Source organism: Cydia amplana, chromosome 17 (genome assembly GCF_948474715.1).
Source record: "Cydia amplana chromosome 17, ilCydAmpl1.1, whole genome shotgun sequence".
Lineage (NCBI taxonomy): Eukaryota > Metazoa > Arthropoda > Insecta > Lepidoptera > Tortricidae > Cydia > Cydia amplana.
This window is the reverse complement of record NC_086085.1, coordinates 8,099,411-8,123,203: the sequence shown is the minus strand read 5'-3', so window position 1 is coordinate 8,123,203 and position 23,793 is coordinate 8,099,411. Positions and strand designations below refer to the sequence as shown.

General features: G+C 39.0%; 2 protein-coding genes across 2 annotated transcripts in view; one reads left to right on the top strand and one right to left on the bottom strand.

Annotated features, from left to right (window-relative positions):
- Window positions 1-686: 686 nt before the first annotated feature.
- On the bottom strand, window positions 687-9,945 carry LOC134655729 (lysM and putative peptidoglycan-binding domain-containing protein 2). The gene is made up of 3 exons (XM_063511192.1): window positions 9,731-9,945; window positions 9,346-9,632; window positions 687-912 (listed from the first exon to the last, which is right to left on the bottom strand). Exons 1-3 carry the CDS (start codon window positions 9,899-9,901, stop codon window positions 705-707), a joined length of 666 nt encoding a protein of 221 aa, XP_063367262.1. The 5' UTR covers window positions 9,902-9,945; the 3' UTR covers window positions 687-704.
- Window positions 9,946-14,291: 4,346 nt separating this feature from the next.
- Window positions 14,292-23,793, top strand: part of LOC134655784 (myosin-I heavy chain) — a 104,680-nt gene continuing 95,178 nt past the window's right edge. The window contains exon 1 of the mRNA XM_063511244.1: window positions 14,292-14,542. The gene's annotated coding sequence lies outside the window, so the exon portion shown is untranslated. The remainder of the gene's footprint in view (window positions 14,543-23,793) is intronic.

Below are 23,793 nucleotides of genomic sequence, written 5' to 3'. Positions count from 1 at the left end.
TTGGTTACATAAAGCCAGTTTCGTATAAATTCGAATATCGACAGCAATTCCTTTCGAAAGCAAGAATCTCTTGCACTGCTTAAAGGGAAGGGATGATAGAACTGATTATAAAAAAACAGTAGTGTGTTTACAATTGTCTAATAACAGTTATGATATACGTCGCAAATACATGACTCATCGCTTAAAGACATTACCAGCTTCAACTAAAGTGTTGTGAGGAGAAATCATGACGTCACCAACGTGACCGCGTCTAACAATCGATGGAAGAGTTGAGACCTGTCAGCTAATAATGTTTTAGGTTACTGCGTCAGCATGGACAGCGGCGGGACGATCTCGTTGTACGAGCTCGACGTGGACATCAGTGTTACCTGCGCTGTCTCGGCCGCTACAACTGGAACAGGTCCTCGTGCGTCCGCTCCAGCCTCTTGAGCGACGTGTCGACCCGGCGGTCCTGCGTCAGCATGGACGGCAGCGGCGGCGGGATGATGCCGATGTACGAGCTCGAGGTGGACATAAGTGTTACCTGCGCTGTCTCGACCGCTACAACTGGAACAGGTCCTCGTGCGTCCGCTCCAGCCTCTTGAGCGACGTGTCGACCCGGCGGCCCTGCGTCAGCATGGACGGCGGCGGCGGCAGCGGCGGCGGGATGATGCCGATATACGAGCTCGACGTGGACATCAGTGTTACCTGCGCTGTCTCGACCGCTACAACTGGAACAGGTCCTCGTGCGTCCGCTCCAGCCTCTTGAGCGACGTGTCGACCCGGCGGCCCTGCGTCAGCATGGACGGCGGCGGCGGCAACGGCGGCGGGATGATCTCGTTGTACGAGCTCGACGCGCCGAGCGACGCCGACTGTCGCAGTCGCGCCGTCGGCCGATGCCGCACGAAACCATCTTCAAGCTCCTTTACGAATCTGAAAAGTGATAGGTGGCACAGTCAGCAACTATAGCTATATTAGACTGGTGAGTTGATTGAGTGCAGGGAAACGTCGTCTCGACGAGGCACTTCTTAGTGAGATAACCCACATAAGAATATCTGAGCGTCTCTAAAATGAGCCTAATGAGTTTTAAACGTCTTGACATGTGTCGGTCGAGCGTAGCTATGATTGAAATACATTAAATTGTGTAAAAATATTTTCAATAATTTAATATTTAGAGGAAAATGGGGAATACGTTTGTATGGAAAACCGGTTTCGAGGCGGTCGTCCCCTTTCGTCTTAAGGAGAGATTGTCCCTGAGGTAAAATGTGATACTGCATTAGGTGATTTGGATGACTTACAGGTTTTTCCTTCAGTACCTACGTAAGCACCTACGTTAATGGATGGAGTAAAGTTTTACATGAGGTAATGGGGGCAATATATACACAAATACTCATAATTTATGCTCAAATAAACTTAAAGAGTTGCTCTAAATACATGTAAGTAGGTACTGATTAAATCTAGATTATGTTCTTGCCAAACTTATCTACCGTTACATAATTACCTATTATTATAATTTGTATTTCAAAGTAAGTAGCGACGAGTAGCGCGTTAAGCCCATATCATTAACACATGTATATTCCGCAAGTCGCCTAACGCATGAGTCATACCTAATAGCTCACTTAATAGCTTAGTATACCTACACATCTATGGGTACTAACATCTCTTACAGCAATGTGTTATAAAAGGGATACACATACGTATTTCATACATATTCCAATGTTATTGCTTGTGAAGCTGTATTTTTCCAGGTTAATATACTTACTTATTCTTTCGCCGAAAGGACAAATATGTTTAATTCACGAGAAGGGTCTGCTGAATCGGTATAATAAATTGGCGGACAAATAAAGTATTTTTAGCGAACTGAACGAACCCGATACAAATTGCAAATTGTCCATTCACGACGTCCGCTAGGCAGATATTATAAATGCTATTTTCAACTCTACGTAAATAAAGAATAAGGTTGGAGTTTGAATTGCTTAGCTTAAGGTAAACGATTATTTCCCGTCGCAGTATACTGCATCGATAATACCGTTTCTTTATTTAAACTGCGATGAATTAACAATTAATGATATACATCTAACATCGATATGTCAAATTAAGTTTGTTTTCTCGCGAACACTCTGTATTTCAGCTGTTACGATGGCGTGACGTCAAGACCTCGTGGTTTCGTTTGCTAACCACTACAGGCAGCTTGTTACATATAAATGGAAGTATTTGTTTATACCTCGTTATGACGAAGAATCAAACGATATGTGAACATAATACTATTCACAACGTTCAATCCAATCTAGTGGCACCAGCCTATACAACTTTTGAAACATATTGGTTCAACGCATATGACTCAAGTCCAGATTTAAATCATTTCAGGAATCACCGAAATGTTATTTAAAGTTCCCTAAAGTGAGCTCCAGAAATATTTCAAGAGCTTTCTGGCAAGGTTGAGACTTGAGAGCTCTCGCTGTTTACAATTATAATCTGAGTGTTTACTTATCAATCAGTGTCAAGGAACATCCTGTTGATATCACACTGAACGCCTCTTAAAAACCCGTAAATGAAATTATAAACATTTGCAAAACTTTACGTCAGATACCTTTTTACACATAAACCGTGACACATTTTTTGGTGTCATAATGGCGCAGCGTTCGGCGCATTGATTTCGATATTTTACCAATTTCCACTGTTCGATTCATTTGAAAATGTACCTATGGTGCCTATGTAAATGTGAATGTAAGTATATTTAAATAAGATCGATATCGCTCAGATACAAACATTCGTTTTCTAAAGCTTGGGTTTATAAAATATGTATGAATAAACGCATTACGTTCAGTTATTTACGCGTGAATTTCATATTTTTGAGATGCCCTTTAACCTAACTTATCTACAACAATTATCGTACACCTACAACCCACGAGCTTGGAGCGATAGCAAATATTAATACGCATAATTATCACCCCAACTTTTACCAGTGTATGTGGCAGCTTTTGAGGCACGTGTATGTAATATGTAACTTATTGTAGGTAATACATATAATACACGGTGTGTGGTATGTTCGGGTAAATGCTGAAATAGTGCGATTTTCAAAATAACTCTACTACATAGCACTAACATATAAGGTGTTCCTAAGAAAGTACTTCTTATTACCATACATCGGGGTTTTCGGTGCGGGAATGATTTCGTGTAACTTTGTTTATTGTATAATAATTACCAAACTATGAATTAAACGTAGGTAGTAAGGTCCAAATGTGCTTATAAATGTTAAATTAGTATCGTTTTTACAGTTTTTACCTGTTATTTGGCTACTGTAAAACATTCCCGCACCAAAAACCCCGATGTATGCATATTACTCTGCGCAAGTATAGCCATTTTGATGGTCAGTAGTTTTTTGGCAACTTAAAATTATTAAATTTTTTGGCATTATAAAAAATAATTATAATTTGAATGCAAACTTCTGGTACATTAAACCGCATATGACATTTGAACTTAGTCGCATCGGTTGGCACGGACGACAATATGCGACGCCCGCCCCCTCGCCTGACCTACATTTACATTAGTAGTGTCTGCTATTAATTTGGCTAGATAATACAGCAGTTAAAATGCCTGTCTGAATCCCTAGTTGTCAGAATGGCGTGACGAATAACGCGCACAACTAATCGACAACGGTCACATTAATAAGTAGGAATTATTTTATTATTTACATTCAACGGAAAACAGTGCCAGTAAAAACAAAAGGAAGCCCACGAATGTCGGAAAGGTAAAACGGTGAAACAATTAATTACGGCTTTTGTTTTTGCTATACCAATCTTAATGCTCGGCTGGAGCTTTTTAAGGACATATTTTTTCTTGTCAGAAAAAGTAGCATAGCGTGGTAAGCTAAAGTCGCGAGTCAAATTTGTTTAGGAGTAAAACGAGACTCACAGGACCTTTTTCCCTTAGAACGACACACACTCCTATTATTCAAATGATAATGATCATAGGTAAATCTGAGTCATTTGTATATTAGCCGTAATTGAGAAACTTTATTATTCTCTATCATTTTTCGTATCCCTGAATCGTGCGGTGGTTTTATGTAATTGTAATAAAAATAAAAACTTGTGTGTATGGTAAGTAACACATCTTTACTTTCACCGTCGCCTCTTTCGAATTACAAAAAAATCCAAATCGGTTTAGAAATGACGGAGTACTGAGGTAACATAAAAAAAAAAATATGGTCGATTTGATAACCTCCTCTTTTTTTAAGTCGGATTTTGAAGAACCTTCAGCTATTCCACAGGTTACTGCGTTTAATTTTATTAATATTTATGGTAAGCGGGCACCATAGCCTATGGACGCCTGCAACTCCAGGGGTGTTACATGCGCGGTGACGGCCCTTTAAAGACCTGTACCTAAAGAAAACCTCAGTTCTTCAGAATGGACAAAAAATGTAAAATACTTTGCCTTACATCATTGCAGTTCATATACGTCGTGACTTTCTTAATTTAAATACATAATTTAAATAATATTACAGACTCATTATCACAAGAAGTAAAAAGATAAAACCTTATCAAAAGTATATATTGGTATGAGAATTTTCATTTGTGTAATGTGACGAGGTGACGATCCAACGATAAATTAACGTGCACTACAACACGATCGTGATAACAGACAGATAATAAAACCGTGATTAACTATTAACACCCTTTGTCATAATTTTGATGCGAGTTATAATATGACAATGTAACAATACAACCACACAATCAACTACTGGTAATTTGATGAGCTATAAAAAATATAGGAGCATAAATCTTTACCTACTCATAATTATTAGAATTAAAACAATAGTATTTCGATGACATAAGTTGTTCGAATGTTAGAATCAAGGTCTCGTCGATATGACGTGTTATTTTTAAGGCAGATCGTGATATTCCTGGGCAAAATTCATGATATGCCTAAGAATTTCATGGTGTGGCGGATTTTACGATCGTCCGCCGACATCAACAAGGAATATTTATTTCTACTTTCATGACTTATATTATATAATAATATTTTTATACGGGTATCTATGATCCTGAAGTTATATAAAAAATAATATGAATAGCATATAAATGGTAGATAAGCAAACCATATAATAATATGTATAATCGAAACGTCTGTCTGTACTTATAAACTATTAACAAAATGACCCGAGAATGGTTGGCATATATGTAACTGAGCCATAATTCATTAAAAAAACCTGTAGTCACCCACATGAGCACATCATTGAAGAATATTTCAGGAACGGGCAGCTTCGGTCTATTTCTCACAAGAGATTTAAAAAGAGCTAGCCAGCATTAAAGAACGTGAGACGGGTTCATTAGACTTTAACTAAGACCAGTGGCGTTTCGCAAACAGTTTTTATGATAACCGCATCCCGTGGCCTAGTAGAATGTTATTGTGTTTTTATCGCAGTCGATTTATGATACGATAGCTATGGAAGTATTATTAAAATAGTTTCGAGTTTTAGTAAAGCTTGCACGAGGAAGAGAACAGTTTTATTAGTATTTGACTAACATTATAGATAAAACACTACGTATGCCAGCCGCTTGGTCCACGTGGGACGCTGTAGGATTTTCACTGTATCTATATTAGATATTCTACTACACTACTATACTAGACACAGGGAAAGAGAAGCTAAGGTTTTAACAATCTAGGTTCGAAAAATTCATCAAGAAATTCAAAGTTAATTTTGGATTTATAACTTACTAGCGACCCGCCGGCTTCGCAACGGGTTAACAAATTATACATAAAGCTTCCTCTTGAATCACTCTATATATTAAAAAAACCGCATCAAAATCCGTTGCGTAGTTTTAAAGATCTAAGCATACATAGGGACAGACAGACAGCGAGAAGCGACTTTATTTTATACTAATGTAGTGATGATAACATGCAGACATTACAAAGTGCATATGAATCAGAAGAAAATAAAAGGAAAACACATCGACCGACTTTAAAACATATGACAACCGACTGCCAAAGGCAAAATATTTACATGAGTCAGTCTAAAAACCCAAATACGGACCTTAATATTTAATTAAACATTTGACATGATTTCTCAACGATCTCCATCATCTTTGTTTCGAGGAAAATGAGTCTAAATTAGGTGTTTCAATTCCAAAAGGTTTCTTAAAAAAAGAAACTAAGTAGAGCTGGAGCTGGGTGCATGTAAAATTAAAAAGGTTTGATTTGAACCTTATTCTTCAAAACCATAACGAAATTATACACTTCACCGAAATTATCATAGCATCTACCTGCACAGAAGCCTGATATAAGCTTGTTTGCTATACGGATCTAGGGCTAGCTTAGCAGTGGGAACGCGTGTCAACTTAGGCGAGGCGTGGGTACTTTATTCCGACACTGGGCTTGGGCTATAGTCCCCCCGCTGACCCTATGCGGGTTGGCCGGGTTGGGGACTTCATAATCTTCACATACACCTTTGAATTTCCTCGCGGATGTATGCAGACATGTATGGTGTAAGATAATTAGTAAGAAGAAAAAAATGCATTAAAAACATAGCTGAGCGGCGCAGTAGGCTCTTATCTTATTAATCTTGACAATAATAGAACTGTTTGCATAAGGCAATGTCAATAAAGATGATTTAGTTTTACACGTGATGTGACCAACAGTTGCAAACAACCGTACAGCCTGTAAAATGCGTCCACAGCCGCAGCATACCTATAAACGCTTGCAGCTTCGATATTAGATAGATAGAATACTCTTTATTGGCACACCTCAGTAAAAAATAACAAAAGAAAAGAACAACTGATTAAATGTAGAGGCAGACAACAGGCGGTCTTATCGCTAAAGAGCGATCTCTTCCAGACAACCTTTGGGTAGCGGAAACAGATAAATAATCGAAAAAGTAGGTGTTGCAAAAAACATTATGGAGCCTACGTTTACATATTTTAAGTAGGTATTTGCTTGACAATAATGCAAACGTCGAAAATACCTTCGCCAAAAATCGATGGTTAGCGCGTGGAGCGAGTTAAAGGGTTAACTCGCTCTAATGGTATGTTCGCAAGTTAAAGATGACCTATCGGAATATTGACTGGCCCGTTCAAGGCACTTGATAAGGCGCCAACTGCGACTGAAGTAAACTTAGCGCAGTTTGTCGGCCCCGGTTATCAGCGCTTTATTGCAGTCTCGGAAAATAAATACCTACTTAGTCTATCATTGCGAAAAAAATTTAAAAGGTATAAGAGTAAGACGAAAATGTGTTAAGTCAATGATGGATAAATATACAGGGTGCCCAGTACTTAATGGATAACCTTCTAACCACCGACACCTTAGGCTGGTCCAGAAAATGCACTTATAGTTCTAGTAAAAGTTTCGTGGTTTTCGAGATAATCACACTTTTAGTAACTGTAAGCTATTATAAAAGACAGAAAAGTTCGATTATCTCGAAAACCACGAAACTTTTACTAGACCTAAAAGTGCATTTTCTGGACCAGCCTAAGGTGCCCTGTTGGTGGTTAGATGGTTATCCATTAATTACTGGGCACCCTGTATATGTATTTACTAAACTAGCGATATGTAACAGCGCTATTTAATGGATTAAAACATTATGTGAGAACAATCTCTGATAAATCACGTATCCTTTAGATACCAAATCGCAACCAATCGTCTAATCCGTGATGGAGACACATGCGGACATTCATTCATATACACAAACAGTGTCTCACCCTAAATACATAAGTCGCATAAGCCCTATAAGCCCATAAATAAGTATGAAGTCATGTGACCCGTAGAAAGTTGCGATACTACGTAACAGTGCGGTGCAGGCACGGCCTTGGCACTTGGCAGTCACGAGATCGCAAAAACATTCCTCCTATAGAGCCAACTATGATACAGTACAGCCTTCTATAAAAGTACATACAGCAAAAAACGATTATAGTTAGCTGAGAGAAAAACAAACATAGCGAGTTATCAACGTGTTCCTTAGTATTTACAAACTGTTTAAAGTTATCTAAGCACAAACTTTACCGCCTTGAAAAGAGAATGGTGTTCGGATATATATTTGATAGGAGAAGTACTGAAAGGTGTTTAATTTATGTCATCTATCATCTATTCATTATAGTACCCGAAAACAATATAGCTATCACTTTGGGACTGTTATTAAAAACAAACCAACCAAAATTTACCTAATTAATAAAGACTGATGTGTGATACACAGTTCATAAAATTTTATGTAGGTTTGGATTAGCATAATGAATGATACAAATAAGATGTTAATTACAGTTAGAAAAGATCAATATTGCTGGCTCAAAATTACATGATTTGATTGATGTGGTTAGTTAAGATAATTATCTGTTTAATACTAACAAGTTATCAAAATAAAAGATTGTAATGAGCAAACACTAATATTTCACTTGTTCTTTTTTGGTCCTAAAGGCGGGATTCCACAAGTGTGTGGCACTGCGGCACAAGTATATTCAGTACAAAATGCTTGTACCGCACAGTGCCGCACACTGGTAGAATCCCACCTAAACAGGTTTTGTGAGCTTACAGTCGCCATCAAATATATTGGAGTGCCTGATGTGCTCAAGAATATCTGAACATGCACTCTAGGGTTTTGACAATAGAGATGTGTAAGACGTGTTCAGATATTTGTGAGCACCTTGGCCGTCTTGATATATCTGATTGCGACTGTACTGTACATTAGAACAATTTATTCTAATAATGTGTTTGGTAATACTAGGCAGTTAGATAAAATTATCTCGCAAAGTAAATAGCCGCCAAAAGTCAAATAAAGCTGTTATCAGCACCTACACAGTGCGGTATCAGAGTGGTTCTGAATTATTTACACAAGCACTAAATAATATGTTGCAGAGTTTAGTTAAGTAAGTTCAAGTAGAAAACAGCTTGTCTTCTAAAATATGTTTTGTTATAGGCCGGCATAAATTGAGTGCAAATCTCGTACCAGCTCTTATTGGTCAACCTATAGATGGACCACAAAAAAAATCAATAGATTGGTCTACACTCTACAGTCACTAAGAAATAGACAAACAGCAAAGATTAAATATGGCTACGTAAAATAATTAAAATGAAATCCAGCTGGATCACTTGCTACAATTGTATGAAGTAAAAATTCAGTTCCACTCAATTTCTGAATTGTATAATTTACATATTGACTTCTAAACCAAATAACTAACATTGCTTGAAGATTTTTTTTTTGTTATAAGCAAATACATTTTGCTGATTTAAACTTTCACGATTTTTACACATTATTAAATTGTACAACGGGACTTAATCGCGTATGTAAGCACGTAAGTAAAACTTACATACGCGATTAAGTCCCGTTGTACAATTTAATAAAATACATTTTGGTTTCATATACAATATTCAGATACTTACTCACTGTTTTCCTTGGTCTTCTCAACATGTTTCTTGATATCAGCCAGTGATGAGTCCACCCTGTTCAGAAACTCGTCGAAACTCTTCTTCTCGTCTGGACTGCCCGGTGAGAAGTCTCGAGTTGGCATGCCCGCGATCGAAGCGCGGTGATTCGGCGGCGCGGGCTCGGTGACCCGCTCACCACTCTCGTAGAAAGGCGAATCTTTGGTCACAGGAATCAACAGATATTCCCTCAAAAATAAACTGTCCGACGCGAACAAACGGTTCGCTCTCCTTATCTTCTCCGTCTGAAACCAACCGAGAACACAATCACTTAATTATCCATTCAAGACCTCAGATACAAACGAGATAATAACACTTTTTATTGAGATCGTCCCGCACTTACAGTTACACCGTATTTTAGAGCTATCCCTTGCAACGTATCACCTTTGCTCATAACATGTTTGATATATTCTTCGTGCCTTTTCATGTGGTTGCAGGTGCTACCGTATTTTTTTAGGGGTCGAGCTGATTCCCTAATTGAAACCCTTTCATCGAAAAGACGTTCCTCCTCCATTTTTTGACGTATTCTAAATTGTTAAAAATGACAGCTCTTCTGACAAGACAACACAACTTTGATGAAGTTAGCAATATTCGGAAGAATCAACAAATAAATTTGACCAATGACTGTGTGGCAACCAAAGCAATATGATTGGTCAATGTTCATATTAATGAAGTTAGTTAGCCGCATTGCTACCAAAATACACAACGTGCAGTTTCGTTTGTGTTGCCAGACTTACTTATTTTTAACCCGTAAATTACATTCACTTCCGTCCATACAGGGACGATCAGGGGCGTATTTACCCTAGGGCCATCCGGGACATGGCCCGGGGCGCCAACCCGCCAGGGGCGGCAGGGGCGGCGAACGGCGGGTTTTGGCGCCATTCAACCAACTTTTATTTCTTACTTTTTTATTGTCAATCTCAAATTAAAATTAACATTTGGGATAGGCTGTATCAGGGACACCGCGCTGGTTTACGTGAATAAGTTATTGCAAACGCCGCTTAAGCTTTGGATTCCTCCGAAAACGGTGCCGTCATATTACGGCCGCTATATAGCGTTGACTGACGTCACTAGAACGTTGTCTATGTAAACAAGATGGCGCGGTTTCCTAGACGGCGTTACGTTACGTTGATTGCCAACGTAACGTAAGATGACGGCCGTCATGACGGTGTCGATAGTTTCGTGAACGTTTTATTAGACAGCGGTGACGCCATTTTGGAATAAATGACACGAGATTTGAATAAGTGATTCCGTACTACGATTATTTTCCTCTTCTGATGATATTTCATCCTCCAAGTAAATTATAGATGATCAAGCAAATCTTGTCAGTAGGAAAAGGCGCGAAATTCAAATTTTCTATGGGACGTAATCCCATTGCGCCTACATTTTTCAAATTTGCCGCTTTGACCTTGGTAGATGACGGTGTGTTATGACGCCGTGATACTTTCCACATGTCGCCACCGTAAAGACGGCCGTCTTTTGCTGCCGCTATATGACGGCCGTCATATGACGGCACCGTTTTCGGAGGAATCCAAAGCTTTAGGGACGCTTAAAGGGACCTCACAGTATATTTAAACTTGTAAAGGGCACCGCAGGCGCCCTGTATGAAAGAGCGTGCTTCGCTCGACCTTACAGTGTCGAATGCGCCGCAGGCGCCCTGTAAATCAGAGCGAGCAAATCTTATAGTGTAAAGAGCGCCGATGTAAGAAGCCTGACTTTACAGTGTAAAAGACCCCACAGACGCCCTGTAGGTATGTCAGAGCTTTGTCCGACATTATAGCCTCCTAAAGCCCGAGGTCCTACCCATAGTACTTAAGCTTTGGATTCCTCCGAAAACGGTGCCGTCATATTACGGCCGCTAAATAGCGTTGACTGACGTCACTAGAACGTTGTCTATGTAAACAAGATGGCGCCGTTTCCTAGACGGCGTTACGTTAAGCTTTGGATTCCTCCGAAAACGGTGCCGTCATATTACGGCCGCTATATAGCGTTGACTGACGTCACTAGAACGTTGTCTATGTAAACAAGATGGCGCGGTTTCCTAGACGGCGTAACGTTACGTTGATTGTCAACGTAACGTAAGATGACGGCCGTCATGACCTTGTCGATAGTTTCGTGAACGTTTTATTAGATAGCGGTGACGCCATTTTGAATAAATGACACGAGATTTGAATAAATGATTCCGTACTACGATTATTTTCCTCTTCTGATGATATTTCATCCTCCAAGTAAATTATAGATGATGAAGCAAATCTTGTCAGTAGGAAAAGGCGCGAAATTCAAATTTTCTATGGGACGTTATCCCATCGCGCCTACATTTTTCAAATTTGCCGCTTTGACCTTGGTGGATGACGGTGTATTATGACGCCGTGGTACTTTCCCCATGTCGCCACCGTAAAGACGGCCGTCTTTTGCTGCCGCTATATGACGGCCGTCATATGACGGCACCATTTTCGGAGGAATCCAAAGCTTTATTAACTTTCTTATTCAGACCCAGCTCCTACAACAATTGTGTAGTCATAGCGTACCACGGTCCTACCAGTAGGACATAATAGAAAACCCATTTCAAATTTTGCGCTTATCGAAATTGGCGTGTATGAACTTCTAAACTATTCTAAAGGACTGTTTTGTTTTGTCTGTGAGCCCTTTAACAAGTTCGTAAAAAAAATCAAAGTGCTGTAGAGTCAGACCGAGAAAAGTCTGCAGCGATTTTGATAGCCCACGCAGTGCAAGTGTCATTTTAAACGTCAAACGTCTATGAATTTATGACGTGTAAATAACACTTGCACTGCGTGGGCTATCAAAATCGCTGCATACTTTTCTTGGTCTAACTCTACAAGGTGCTATATAAGTACAATAACATTAAAAAAAGTCTTTTAAGTACTTGGGTCTGAATGAGTATAAAACAATAGTATGTACTACTGGTAGGACTATGGGCCTTACTGACTACATACTCAATTTTTCGTTGGGCCTTAAGAGGATAGTGTAAAGGGCGCCAGAATGTAAGACGCCTGACTTAACAGTGTAAAAGGCCCCGCAGACTGTAGGTATGTAAGAGGTTTGCCCGACCTTACAGTGTATGCGCCGCTTGCGCCCTGTATGCAAGAGCGTTCTAAGCTTACAATTTCAGGCGCCATGTACACGCTATAGCGCCGCCGCGGCCAAAAATTCTAATGCATTATTTGAGGGAGATGAACATGTTCTACTAGTGTTAAAAAGGATCATAAAGAACTATTTTTGCTTCATCCTTATATGCGAGGTATTTTGCGTCAGTTTTGTGCATTAATTTTCGCACACGGCAGTCGTAATATGTCTGTAAAAAATGCCACATTTTTAGTTTTTTACAGCTTATTATAATCCCTCGTATTTTAATTTTATAAATTTCATTAACATTGAATAATATCTATTAAATGACACCAATTTTACCAGAATCGGTTTATGGACTGATGAGTAATTACTTATTAAATAAACACTACAAATAGGGGTCTTTTAGCTCCGAATGCGCCGTTTCTAGCGCAGAATCAGCGCCATCTAATATAATGTCCGCTGCACATGCAGTTCCGAGTAATGACTACTTTTTTTTACACTGATATCAAAACGATACAAGTATTATAATTACATAGTCACAGAGACATATGTAGAAGCGCTGGTGGCCTAGCGGTAAGAGCGTGCGACTTTCAATCCGGAGGTCGCGTGTTCAAAACTTGTACCTAATACTCGTACCAATGAGTTTTTCGAAACTTATGTTACGAAATATCATTTGATATTTGCCAGTCGCTTTTCGGTGAAGGAAAACATCGTGAGGAAACCGGACTAATCCAAATGGGTTGGAAGGTCAGATGGCAGTCGCGTTCGTAAAAACTATTAGTGCTTACGTCAAATGATGGGATTAGTTGTTAAGCGGACCCCAGGCTCCCATGAGCCGTGGCAAAATTCCGGGATAACGCGAGGAAGAAGAAGTTACTTACAGAGATATATGCCACCACGCCATAACACTTCGTTACATCTGCGGGCCTACCGCGAACCACGTTCGACGTGTTACCTCCCTGTCACACTTACGTACGAATTTACAAGTGCGACAGAGAGGAAACACGTCGAACGTGGTTCGCGGTAGGCCCGCTGGTTTTTGATCCGACCGAGAAGGGATTCTACGGGTTTTTAAAGACGTTTACCTAACGTTTCACGTCAAAAATAATTAAACATTTTGTATTTTTTTATTTTATTTAAATTGTTTTTTTCCTTAACTTCTGAGGCGGCGAAACTTATTGGCCCGGGGCGCCAAATTTCAAAATACGCCCCTAGGGACGATACAGCGGGCCTACCGCGAACCACGTTCGACGTGTTACCTCCCTGTCACACTTACGTACGAATTTACAAGTGCGACAGAGAGGCAACACGTCGAACGTGGTTCGCGGTAGGCGCTCAGAGACCCTACAGAGAAAAACGAATCGAAATTTCGTTATTTGTCTAGAGATAGATCAAGAAAAGTCTGCAACGATTTTGATAGCACACGCAGTGCAAGTGTTATTTATATGTCACAATTTCATAGAAGAATGACGTTTAAAATAAGAATCAAAATCGTTGCAGAGTTTTCTTGGTCTAACTTTAGTTACTTATTTATGGTCTGTTTTTAAATACGTTTTTTGATTTCCACTTAAACCACGAATATCACCAAAAAAACTTTGGAATCATTGACTGGTAGCACTGACGCAGGTTTTCTCTAAAACAACTAGATGGCAGTAATAAATTTGATTATGGCGCCCTCTATCACTTAATACCTTAACTACGTCTAAATTCATTCTATCGCAAAACTTTATAACACTGGCAACTAACAACCATTCATTCGCTCCCGTTTTTCATTCGGTCACCGCGATTTGAATTTCGTTTCGATTCGATTCGATCTGTCAGTCTTCGGCCGGGCGTTGTTGTGTTGTTTGTGTCAGATCTGTCAGGATTAAAATTAAAAATCTTGACGATCAAATATTTTTTGTGGTTTCTGATAATTGTGTTTAGTGTTTGGACGCAGTTCTATTTTATAAGAATATTTTAGATATTATGTTTTGTTATTATCGATGTATTGGACTTTTTTAACTATTTGTGTACACATGTGATCAAATCGATACAATAATTTGCGAGTTTATCTGCATTTCTGAGGGTAAGTATGAATGAAAGGTGCTTTAAGTTAATGTCCTTAGTGATATTTAAGGAAACAGCGGTTTATTACGTGCAAGGATTGTGTTTTCCCTTGCGCTGGTGGGTCGTTCCGAGCACACCCGCCCCGCAGCGAAAAATACAATAAAATTGCGAGGGTTGTCGGTCGAACTGCAAGACGATATTTTTATTACCGTGGGGCATTTTTTGTTATTGTTACAACCAAATGAATCAGATTTCTGGGTAGTGCAGTGGGACTGAAGAATATTTTTGTAAGTTTCGTTGCTGGATGTTTATCATGCTAATCGCAAACAGTAAATTGCGCAGAGACTAACGCGTCCAAAAACTATTAAGTTACCTTTAAAATTATGAGGGAATAGTATCAGGAAACATAACAACACATACAAATGCATTGATATAGGTACCTATGTGGTTTATTAAATACTTATCCTGTTTGCGGTCTCAGCCGGGAGTTTTCCAGTGCTTTATTTTAATTACGGATATTGACAATATGTACCTATAGAAAATAATTGGTGACATTGTAATTTTTAATACCTCAGAGTCGTAAAGTCAATAGTTTGAAAAAAAAATCGTCTAGTGTTCCAAGAATTATTAGAGTTAGACCAAGCTAAGTTTGCAGCGATTTTGATAGGACAGACTGTGCAAGTGTTTTTTATACCTCATAATTTCATAGAAGTTTGAAATAACACTTGCACAGTCTGTGCTATCAAAATTGCTACCAACTTAGCTTGGTCTAACTCTACTTTTCTCGCCAGCCTAAAGTTAATGGGTCATTCCATTCCAGATGTATGCTCCCTTAACAACTTTTGGCCTATAGAACTATAAATTAGGCATCATGCAAAATTTTGGGGGCTTTGGTACCTACCTACCTATTTGCTAGAAATTAAGGCCAAAGGCAACTACTGGGCACTCAAAAAAATATTCTGCAAGTGGTCTAGATGAATTGGAAGTTAATCTGCGGCCTAAAAAAATAGTGGGATTTTACACTGTTTAGCGAAAAAATTAATAAGTTAATAACTTATCAAATGCTTCCAGAATCAAAAACCTTTGTCTTAATTTACGCAATTACATTTATGGACGACTAGTTTCCGTAGGTAACCTACCTACCTACTCGTATGCCTGAAAGTGCCTATAGTTAGGTAGGAAGCTGGTTAAAGCTACCTACTACTAAAATCTTCTGTCAATTAAATGCGGCATCGTGATCTATGTTGTCTAAGGACCACAATATAAACCTTCCAAAGATTCTGATCAAATCGTGACCGATTGACTCAGTAGAGATACAATCAGTACAATCACCCACCATACAAATCAAATCAGGTTCAATCTGACCTGCGAAACAGTCAAAAACGTATTTTCACTGATGATGAAATTACCTACGACAAGCTTAGGTCGTCATTATCGTTTCGTAAAAAAAAGCATAACCTCATAACATAATCAAGCCATTCAGCCCTTTAGCCGTCAGCAAAGGATCCTGTTATCCACGGCAACAAAAAGGAAGAAAAATGCGCCTGACTCACTAAACGGAACTCGACCGAAACAAAACAATAACTAAGTCAACGTTCATTGTTGTGATAAATTGCCCAGGGTCATTCTGGCATTCGTAATCCAGATAGAAATTGTTAACGACGTGACTCATAAGGTCATCAAAATTCTCCGTTTCGCCTCTCGTCCTACCTATAAAAAAAACTATAGTAGCCTTACCTTACTACGGTCATGCCCGTGATAAATGACCAGAGTCATGTCATAATCTAGTTGGAAATTCATAATGACGTGACTCATAAGAATTCTCGGTTTCGTTGACTTCCGAGGAATTTCTCACCTATCTATAATCTGTCGGGTCAAGTGACTATGAATGATTTTGAATGCCAATTATGGTGTTTGTTTTCCAAATAACTATTGTGAGCACGAACGAGAATTGAAAAGGATTGAGAACGAAAGGAATAGTATAATTTTTCACCTTCACTATAATTTTTCTAAATGTTTGGCGAATCAATCTACACTATGTAATATCTTGAATTCCTACTTGACATGATGTCAAGAGGGTAGAGCCCTTCGTGAGTCTTGTGATGTATATGTATACTACTAGTAGCAATTTGTAATATCTACTAGCAAATCAACCTGATTAAAGATTGTTGCTACAGAATCTGTAAAAACATGCATATTTTTTTATTTACCTGCAATGCTGTTAGCGTACATTAACTTGTATGACGGGGTTTAATGACCTCGTTAATGAATAAATAATAATGCTCATTATACCTTACACCTTCTCACATTAAACCAAGCGATCACCGACATCTTTGTATCGAGATATGCATCCACGGCGCATTAGGCTTAGCGAGAGCCATTTAAAACATTCGATGACGTCATCACCAACCGGTACAGGAACCAGGCCACTATTACTTAACAAGAAGTGGGACAGGTGATGCATCGTTCACACGGATCCGTGATCCGTGGTTCCAAGAACATTGATATAACTTGCTGACTTTTGCCTCGACTGTGAGTACTGTGACCTCGTTCCTAGGTCCCTAGTGTCACTGAACATCCAGATTTGACATTATACTCATGTTTAGTGGTTCGTTTGAAGCGATGTACTCAGTTAACTTAATGATAATGACATTTCTGGTTTTACGTTACCATTACCACCATAACATTTAATTACGCATTGAGGACATGATAAAAAGACGCGCCTAACCTAATGGAGTCACATGAGAATTGGATTTCATTCAGGTTTTTAATCGGCCTCCAAAATGAGAAAAAAAGGGTTCTTTATTCTACTGTATATCTGCTTAGCAAATCCGATATGTATCTCAAACCGATGTCTGGAAAATTACTGACGGACCCGCACACATCCTCATATTCAAAGATTTTTTTTTTGGTCCTTAATAATGTATAGATGTATTATTCAAAATGTATCCTAAATATTTCAAGCTGAAGTTCCTAACCCTGAGTGATAGCTGACAAATCTTGTGATCTCGCTACGCTACGCCGAGTTTCCTCTGTTTTGCTTTATGTGTTTCCGAGTGCTTCGCTTCTGAGTAAAATATGTTGTGCCGGAAACCATCCTCAAGAGTAGCTACTATTTTTCTCATTTTGTAATAATTAGGATTAAAAAATCAAGGCGAAACCCAGTCAGTGGTCGGGAGACTAATTGCGTCTTTCTATTGACCCGCAAAGTAACAGGGTGAGCCGCTCGTATAGAACGCAAATTAAAAAAGATAAATAAGAACCTGACCTATACCGCTCATGTTCATGTGTTCCATAAAGGTTAATTAATGCATAACGATACGGGCGCAACTGTAAACTCTGGCATGGTCATCTATGCAACGCCTCCAGGTATACGTTGTCAAAAGCATGTCTAATAACGCACGTGAAAGGGCTCAATCTCAATACTGTGCATTGGGCACAAAATTCTTGATAAAATCGCAGCCATAATGGCATGGGACGGCGAGTGGACACGACGTGACCCGCCCGCCCTGAGGCGGTTGCCCTTACTATCACGACTTGGAAATGACTTTGTGACATGTTATTGTGCTTTAAACAGTTATCTCGCGTGAGAACCCGTTTTGGCTCATATTACGTGAGATTTAGAGGTGTGCTACAGCATTAACCTAGTCTTATCTGTACGCTGACACGGGATTAATTGTGCTGATTACGGCAATTAGTTGTCATCAAAGCGTAAACACAAGATCTAGCCTTTGTAAGTCGGCATTTTCAAAGGAAAAAAAAAAACATTTTAAATTAAATTTTCAACATAGCCACCTTAGGTACAAGTTGCCGTTTACTTCAGCGCTATATGTCAGCCTATCCTTCAACAATAAATGTAAGAAAACCTCACTAAATTAGCCAAATTTCGCCGCAACAGTTCTGGCATCATCGTCCCAATTAATTAAATACGATGAAACAAAAACTATACAAACAAGTTATTTTCACGCAAATATGGCTCGAAGCGATGTTTTTATCCATCAGACGTAGAAGCTATGGCCTATAATTTACTAGTATCAAATTGCCAAATAAAGACGCAGCTGCTTCACCTTCGGAACAGGTGTGCACGCGCCGTATTCTCTTAAAATCCTCTCTCTCACTCGCACTTACGATAACAACAATAGACATTAGGGACGTGGGGAACAATGGACGTCAAACGATTTTTAAGTGAGAAAAAACGCTTTTTTTAACGCTTCTGTCGACAGTCGACACGTTTAGGTCGAACCTCTAATGAAAAGTTAGTCACGCGTTATGATAAATCACCGTTTGGAATTTGGTTTTGATGGGGATTTCTTGAAGCTTATTTGTTTGTTTAACACTCTTGAGTCAGAAAAAAGTATCAAAATTTTGTAAAAAATATATTATTTAGTTTGTGCATTGCATCTAAATGTACTTCGATACAATACGAGTACCTCAAGGTGCCGGTTATCAGAAGGGATATCTTGACATCTGGATAAACGATCTACAAATAACATCTAAATAGCAGATGTCATCTAATAACTTGCAAAAAACCTGCAGAAATATGATGTCAATTACTACAAGGTGCAAACCGTATCTTAATGTATAAATTTCATCGACGTTCGATAAATGGCTATCGTTGTAATTATGCGAAAGGTGCGCGTCCCGCTCCACTCGTTGGCTCGGCAGCTGTGTCCTGTGACAGATTCGTATTTTTTGCACGATCTCCAGACATCGATTTGCAATATATTTTAAGACAAGCGACCTTTACTTCGCTTCCTACCTGCTTTGAGGGCCTAATAGCCCGCTCCATCGACGTCGCGCTTCTAACGCAGACCGCTAATCGATTTTTAATAACTTCCAATTTCGCTCTTTTAAGCACTCCAAAAAAAGCATCGCATTTCCAAGTCATGCAGCTATTTTATTCTGAAATATTCAACCCGCGGTGAAACATGAAGCCGAACATGTAAATGTAGTTTCAAAGATTCCACTTGACTTGTAGATTGCGTGAAGCGTAACATCTGGTGGCCATCTTCAATGTCGGCTGAATTCCGAAAACCGTCGCGTCTTAGGGCATCAAAGGACCGAGTGCGGGGGTCCCGAAATAGCCGGTGCCTCTTAATAGCTTGTGGCTGCCGGCAAACGCGATAAAGATACAAATTGCCGTTTAAAGGAAACTCGAGCTGAAGAATAAAGAGAGCCTAGCAATTAAAGTTCTCACAAATTAACGCATTTAAAAAGAACACCACTCTACCATAGCATTTATTCAGAACGTACAATTAAATGTTGTATCATGGTCTTCTTGAATCGAGTCGAACACGAGAGTAAAACAGCAATTGTAATTATGGCTCTAGTGAGGACAATAAAGGCTCTTAGGCACTTATTTAAAACAAAATGCCTAACTACATATAACTTCTTGGTCATAAAGTTGCCGCTGTTATATGTAACGGTCACATTTATTTTCTCATAATAAACTCCAGACAAGTTTCGGACTAGATCTAAATACATTATATCCAAATGTAGCGTGGGATTTGGTTTTAGAATTCAGTCTAAATACTATATAAATTACGACGATATTGGTAACCTAACTAAAGCCGTCTTCAATTTCTAAACCGTACTGAATGCCATCGGAGAATTCGAAACGCCTTGACAACACGAATTGCTCTTTACGCCGAACTTATTAACCTTCATAACCCGAGGAGTATTTACCGATACCCATGAAGTCTCTGAGTAAACGGGCATTGTGATGTCTAATAGAGTGACCGTCCGTCCGTGTCTCCTGACTTTCCCTTTGGTAATTTGCCCCGAGCGTGGCCGGTGACATTGCCCATCAATCATAAACCTCTTTGTTGAAAATGCATGGAAATCAACCGCAACCCACTCTGCCTATCTATAACTTCCTTCCTCAAGCTTATATCTGTATTTTCCTATTTTAAATTTTCAACCTTATTTCAACGTTATAAAGCAACTTTTCCCATTATACAGCGGTGAATATATGATAGTGCTAATAAGCAGTTGCCATATATAGAATACATATAAACTAAACTTATGTTTATGTTTTGTTTTATGGTTATTTTTATAGTTAAGGATATTGCTGACCTTTTTTTTTTTACATGGGGAATGCTTCTACGCATACCGCCGGGCCGGGGAGAAACCCGGACGGTTATATGGGACTCAGGGCTGTAAAGAGGCCCAACTACCCACTAAACCCCATGGTGTCCTCTCGCCGCTATGGTTGCGGGGTTACGGGGAAGCTCGCGCAATGCGTCCGCGACCCCGCAGCGGCTATCCTGACTAGATCCATACCCATGTTTTTTTTTTATATCCGTCCCAGTGGAAGCGCTTCCGGGAGACAAGGTCGCGCTTACCATCTCGGGAGCCAGCGTCATGGGCGGGGACGCCCCCATGTCCGCCGCCCGCTGGCTGTCATCAGGGCGGCAGGTTCCGCTCATGAGCGGCATGTCTGCGGCCTATGCGGCGGCGGCGCTTTGGGTCAGCCTCGGCCCGGACTTCCCGTTCGCGCTCGGCCGCCTCCTTGTCTCCCATGACGTGCTCGCAGAACGTGAGCACAGTCTCCCACGCACTTTCGCTGCCCAGCATGGCCTGAACTACGGCTGGCAGCGAAAGGTCTTGCCCTACCTGGGCGACCAACTCCTCCCGTTCCTCGCCGAAAACTGGGCACTCAGCTAATGTGTGTTGGGCCGAGTCTACGCCGGCTCCGCATTGGTGACACTCCGGTGTCGGTTCCCGCTGGGCAACCTTGTGCAGGTACCTACCGAAACAGCCATGCCCCGACAGTACCTGCGTTAGTCTGAAAGTAAGGACACCGGAGCATCTTTCAACCCAGTCACGAAGGACTGGGCGTACGGCCTCTATAGTGCGGATATTGCTGACCTGACCCAACTGAACTGTATAATAATATCATTATCATTTTATTCAGACTAGGTACATAATAGGTAGGTAGTTCTCTAGGCTAGGCTTGAATGTTATTCTTAGTAGTGAAATAGAGATATTTACGATTATTTTCTCAGGACCGGGTTTATCTGTATCATGTAGAACGGATTGAAGGGATTTAATTCCAGTATCATTATCTGAGCTAAGATGTCCAGGAAGATTACAAAATACTCGTTAGTAAATGTATAAATACATTTTAATTTGAGTTCATAGTAAGATCCTTATCCTCCTTAACGAGATTCCCAATAAATTTTAAAAGTCTACATACCTATAGTAGGGTGGAGCGTCGTTGTATGGGAAAAAATAAAAATTTGATTATCAATGTGGAACCGGTACAAAAAGTTGCAGTTTGTCATGTAGATTATAGTGATTATATCAAGTTTCAAAATAAACACTACTTTTAGCCCTCTACCCAGCCGCTAAAGAAATTAATAAAGGTAAATTTTCATCAATTATTTAAATATACTATTTCACTAATATGTGTACATTTTTTGAAATTATATAATACTTAATAAGCATTTAATAAGTTATTACCAAAATTTTTGTGCCTTTTTCAATATTTATGAAATAATAAAATTTCAAACTTTCATATTAAACAGCAATTTCATGCAAAACAAGGAAAATGCTACAATGTAAAAAATTATATGAGTTATTTTTTTAGACGTTCTTATGCCAAAGTAACGGTGTTATTGATTACGAAAAGTATCATTTTACTGCAAAAAATGGGTTACTTATATGTTTAAATGAGCGTCAAATATTGCCCCTCGGCGTCGCTTACGCCCTTTTTGGGTCATGTTCACACGTATGTTAGGCATATATTTACTTTTACTAGTAGTATTTTTATTATCTTATCACGTTCAAAATAGTTTTCACGGTTCTGTAATAAGTTGTAAACTGCAATTTGTGCACAATATCCGGGTTAAAGGGCCTTTTCCATAAAACCTCTATTTACGTGGTTTTACCATGTCATAAAAATATACGTTATAAACAAAAATAAGTATAGGAATCGAGTATATCTGTAACAAAAAGATGTTATTTAATGAATAAAACTTGTTATTAAAAAAATAAGCATAAATTAAATTTATTAAAAATATACAAATATTGCTATATATAATCGAATAGTAGAGGGCTAAAAGTATATACCAATATTTTTTTTATTATTTTTCCCTTAACCAATAAAAAATTAGACATCCTTTTAGAGGGGTTCCATTGCTATATTCAAGAATTTTGGATTTCGCTCCACCCTAACCTATAGATACTTAAAGCGAAAATATATAATTCTTGTTTTTTTTTTCGATACTATTCCTTCTTGAATAAAATACTGCGTATTTAATCTAATATTTGTTAAACAAACGGGGTTTTAGATAAGACTCTTAATCCGGGATTCCCTACGAAACGGAAGGCTAAACTGGAAGACGGAAGCATTAAATCTCACAAGAAATGTCAACATGAAACTGTCAGTACCAGGGATGTTTGTGCAGTCACGGCGTTTAAAATATCCTCTGGTCATTAACCGGACACCAACCAGTGTCTTATCAGTGGCACCGCGCTGACGGCCTTATCAGCCTCGACCGGGATAATAGGAATACCTTTATTGTTGTATTTGTCTTTGTTGAATCTGTATATAGTAATAGTATGGAGCATAGATTTATCTGTGAAGCTTTTTAATTGTAAAGGAATACATGATACCGAACTGTGGATACCAATTTTATTGCAATTTTTTTACTGTGTGTATTTATTACGCATTCCATTAAAAAGTCGTCGTTGTCGACAACCGACACTATGGTGCCTTTTGCCTGAAAAGGTTAAAATATTTGTGCCCTGCACAATTCAGAACATTTATATATTCCAAATTTTCGTTTTAAACCCAGATTATTTAATTTGTTGTGATCTTGGCATAATTTTCAAACTTAATCCGTCTACTTTTTTATTCCGTTTCTCAAAACGAATTGTCGTAGTATAAATGTTCAATAACAAGGTATAAGGCCGTTACGTTTTTGTTTCTTTGGATACCAACCACCGCATTGCGTTAGCCGAAAACAATAAAATTTGACTTGTATCATTGTTGTAACAAGTACTCGTGCATGAACATTCTTCGTTCACGCCATAAATGTTATGTTTACATTTGACGGCGTGTTCTGCTGAGGCGATGAGGCTACAACGCTCAGTTGGTACCGGCTTTGTATCGAATGATAACTCGTTTTCCGCCCTAGTCGACAGAAATATATTGTAATCCCAATCTATTAAATTAAAATAATCTTCCTGCAGGTGCCATTTTACATTCCTGCCTTTATTATGTTAATTTTATTGGTAGAATATCTCATAATTATATTTTCTGTT

What these genes read in the sequence shown, in the direction of transcription:
- LOC134655729 (XM_063511192.1), bottom strand. Translation starts at nt 9,901, where the DNA reads ATGGAGGAGGAACGTCTTTTCGATGAAAGGGTTTCAATTAGGGAATCA. An exon ending in CTCTAAAATACGGTGTAACT is followed by an intron (nt 9,633 to 9,730) that starts GTAAGTGCGGGA and finishes GGTTGGTTTCAG; the next exon opens with ACGGAGAAGATAAGGAGAGC. An exon ending in AAGACCAAGGAAAACAGTGA is followed by an intron (nt 913 to 9,345) that starts GTAAGTATCTGA and finishes ATCACTTTTCAG; the next exon opens with ATTCGTAAAGGAGCTTGAAG.